The sequence below is a fragment of the Bison bison genome, unplaced genomic scaffold, assembly GCF_000754665.1.
Source record: "Bison bison bison isolate TAMUID 2011002044 unplaced genomic scaffold, Bison_UMD1.0 scf7180017864167, whole genome shotgun sequence".
Lineage (NCBI taxonomy): Eukaryota > Metazoa > Chordata > Mammalia > Artiodactyla > Bovidae > Bison > Bison bison.
In genome coordinates, this window is record NW_011494739.1 from 1,119,997 (window position 1) to 1,123,879 (window position 3,883).

The 3,883-nt window shown below is 57.4% G+C and overlaps 1 protein-coding gene across 1 annotated transcript; it reads left to right on the forward strand.

Moving 5' to 3' along the window:
* Positions 1–6: 6 nt before the first annotated feature.
* Positions 7–3,377, forward strand: FOXS1 (forkhead box S1). The gene has a single exon (XM_010841742.1). It carries the CDS (start codon positions 2,124–2,126, stop codon positions 3,114–3,116), a length of 993 nt encoding a protein of 330 aa, XP_010840044.1. The 5' UTR covers positions 7–2,123; the 3' UTR covers positions 3,117–3,377.
* Positions 3,378–3,883: the final 506 nt, after the last annotated feature.

The window sequence follows — 3,883 nt, forward strand, 5'->3', positions numbered from 1 at the left end:
CCAGACCCTCCTTCCACCTGCCACAAGTCTCTCTTCTTTGGAGGGGGTAAGAAGTAGTGGGGGTCAGGGCTCCCAAAACAGAGGACTTGACCTGAACCTGGGGCTTTGAATGCTAACCACTAGACCGCCACCTGTAGATACTGACTTTGGAGAAACCGAGGCAGGCCTAGGATAGGAACCTAAGTGGGAGCCAGGAGTCCATCCCATCCCCAAGCCCCACCAATTTTTGCAAAATGTGAGTTGTAGGGAGTCCGTGAGAATGGTGGAGGGAGGGAACCCCCTCCACCATGAAGGCAGTGACCCTGCCTTGTCAGTTAAGTCACTGTTTTCTACCCCAGATATCAGACCTTTTACCTTTTCTGATTTCTGACTTTATTTATAGGAGTTCTCCTACAGATGGCAATGTAATAAATTTTTCAGTGATATATAAATAAGCCACTTTTACAGAGGAGAAACTGTGTGACTCCGCAAAGGACAGAAGTCAGTCAAATCACTGTTTTTAAAATTCATTCAACAAATGTTTATTGAGCACCTACTCCATTTCAGGCAAATGCTGCACACTGGGGATAGAGCAAACCATGGTCCCTATTCCCTTGGGGGTCACAAACCTGTTCCCAGTGGTGACCCAGTAACTGTCCTCTACCCCTGCCCCTCACAGAAGGAGTAGTATATTAAGGAGTTCCAGACTTCTGAGTTGAAATCACAGCTTTGGTCTCTCACTAGGTGTCAGGCAAGTCACTTAACTTCTCTGAGCCTCAGATTCCTCATCTACTCAAAAGAACCTATGAGGGCCTCTGGAGCAGAGTTGGTCTGAGAAGTAACTGTCGAGAGGGGAGGGGAGCTGGCCTGGCATGTCAGTGGCGCACAGGAGGTGCCGGCTGACTTGGTTGCTTGGGGCTGGGAGAGCACGGTGGAGGTTGCTTCATCCTTCACAAGCCTTGACTGTCCTGGGCTTCACTGTACCCCCAGCCTAAGGCTGCAGCTATCAGAGAAACTCAGCTCAAGGTGACAGTCCTTGTCATGCCCAAACCCTTACTCGGTGCCAGGCTCTAAAAGAGCACTGGATTCTGTGTAAGCTTTGCCACCGCCTGGACAACTGCAGAGTCATCAGCTCCATTTTAGAGATGGGAAACTGAGGCTCTGCCAGAGAATTGGTTGAGAGCCTCTTGGAAGGGGGATGTCTCTGGCCTGAGGTCTGTCCTCCCCATTCTAGTCACTAGAGGGCGCCAGCGCCCAGCAAGCCGGGTTTGGGCTGGCTCTCATGACCACCCCAGGTGCCCACGTCTTGCAGACCCCAGTGCTAGAAGGGCAGGGAACAGTGTGACCCCGAGTGCTCTGCACTTCGGGGAGGAGAAAGAGAATCACGGGCCTGGGAAGAGGAGGAAAGGAGAAAGAGGAAACCAGAGGTGGGGATTCAAGAGGCCCTGAGGCTCTTCTCACAAAGCTCCCTGTGCTTGAGCTCACAGATCCTACCTCTCCTCTCTCCTGAGAGTGTGTGTGTGTGTGTGTGTCTCCCTCGTCCTATCTTTGTGGATTTCTTTCTTTCTCTTGTTCAGTGATTCTTTTTCTGTGCTCTGTGCACGTGTGCACGTGCGCACGTGTATGGGGCTGGCTCTCAGTGTCTCCCCTTTTGCTGTCTACTTGCTGTCTCTTGTCTCTGCCTCTGTCTCCTGTGTGTTCCTGTCTCCCTATTATGTCCCCACCTCTCTTCGTCTCTGTCCTTCCTTTCTTCATTCTCTCTATCTCTGCCTTGATCTCTTTTTATTTGTCTCTGTCTCGCCCAGTTGCACATCCCATCCGTCCTCAACCACCACCACCAGGCAGCACATGTGGGCTGAGGGTCTCAGTCCCTTCCCTCCCATGTCTCCTCACCCTGGGCAGCTGCTCACAGCTTCCCAATCCTGGCCTCTCCTGCCCGCCCCTCTTGGGCCTGGGGGGAGGGGAGCGCGGGAGGAAGGGAGGGCAGCCTGGCGGGCCCACCCCTTTTTGCCTTTCCAGGCTGGGAGGCTGGGCCAGTGGGCCTTTTAACCAGCCTGGGCAGGCTGTGCCGGACACCAGCCCTGGACACCGTGCCTGGCCTCTGCGGTTCCGGCAGCCCGGCCAGCCCGGCCAGCCCGGCCAGCATGCAGCAGCCACCCCAACCCGGGCCCCTGGCCCCTGCGGCCGAGCCAACCAAGCCTCCTTACAGCTACATCGCCCTGATCGCCATGGCCATCCAGAACTCTCCAGGGCAGCGGGCCACACTCAGCGGCATCTACCGCTACATCATGGGCCGCTTCGCCTTCTACCGCCACAACCGGCCGGGATGGCAGAACAGTATCCGCCACAACCTGTCACTCAACGAATGCTTTGTCAAGGTGCCCCGCGATGACCGCAAGCCAGGCAAGGGCAGCTACTGGACGCTGGACCCCGACTGCCATGACATGTTTGAGCATGGCAGCTTTCTGCGCCGCCGCCGGCGCTTCACCCGACGGGCAGGTGCTGAGGGCACCAAGGGCCCCACCAAAGCGCGCCGTGGACCCCTCCGAGCCACCAGCCAGGACCCAGGAGCCCCTGACGTCGCAGCTAGCAGACAGTGCCCATTCCCGCCGGAGCCACTGGAACCCAAGGGCCTAAGCTATGGGGGTCTGGTGGGGGCCTTGCCAGCCAGCATGTGCCCGGCCACCACCGATGCCAGGCCTCAGACACCCTCAGAGGCCAAGGAGATGCCCACTCCCAAGGCTGCAGGCCCAGGGGAGCTCCCTGTGGCCACCTCGTCTTCCTCGTGCCCTGCTTTTGGCTTTCCCACCAGCTTCTCTGAGGCTGAGGGGTTTAGCAAGGCCCCTGCACCCATCTTGACCCCCGAGGCCACCATCGGGAGCAGCTACCAGTGCCGGCTGCAGGCGCTGAATTTCTGCATGGGGACTGACCCAGGACTGGAGCACCTCTTGGCCTCAGCAGCCCCCTCCCCTGCACCATCCACCCCTCCAGCCTCCCTCCGGGCCCCGCTGCCCCTGCCAGCTGACCCCAAGGAACCCTGGGTTGCAGGCAGCTTCCCTGTCCAGGGAAGCTCCAGCTACCCACTGGGGCTGACCCCCTGCCTGTACCGGACGCCAGGAATGTTCTTCTTTGAGTGAAGGCCAGCCGGCCTCAGGCCGTCCCTGCATAGCCCCTGCCAACTACGCCCTCCAGGTTGAGCCTGACTCTGGGATCTGGGGAGCTCTCAAAGGATGCGGGCCTGGCAAGCTCACGACAGCTGGGACAGGAAGCCAAGATTGCAGCGGTGAACACTCAGCCAGCCCTAGGGCCTCTGGACAGACTTGGGGGTGAGGGGAAGCAGGGCCCCCTGGGGATTTACTCTGTGGCTCTCAGGGCCAATAAAGCCAGTGTGATGATGAGGGTCAGTCTGCTGGATGGTTGGCAGCTGAATACCAGGACGCCTGGTTCCATGTAGAGTGGGTGTGGTTGTGGGGTTGAATGGCAGGGGCAGGGGACCCTGGATATAAATGTCCCACATGAGGCTCTCTACTGCTGGGGACTTTCTCAGGGGGTTTCCCAGGAAGGCAGAGGAAAGGGGAACAGGGAGTGGGAGAGAGAGAGAGGAGGGATATAATCAGGAGAGATGCCCAGCAGGGTTGGGGCTGGGCGGCACTGAGTGGCTGACCCTCCAGCCCCAAAGTCTGTGACTTGGCTCCCTCATGATGAGCAGCCACAATACCTGTGACCATTTGTGGTCTTTATCCTGTCCTGGGCTCATATATATCTTCTCATATATATATCTATCTATCTGTGTGGTACAGAATGTTATGCCCATTTTACAGTGGTGGAAACTTGAGGCTTAAAGAATTCGGGGCTCACTAGCTCTGGCTCCAAATGGAAAATGAGTGGCAGAGAAGAAATCCAA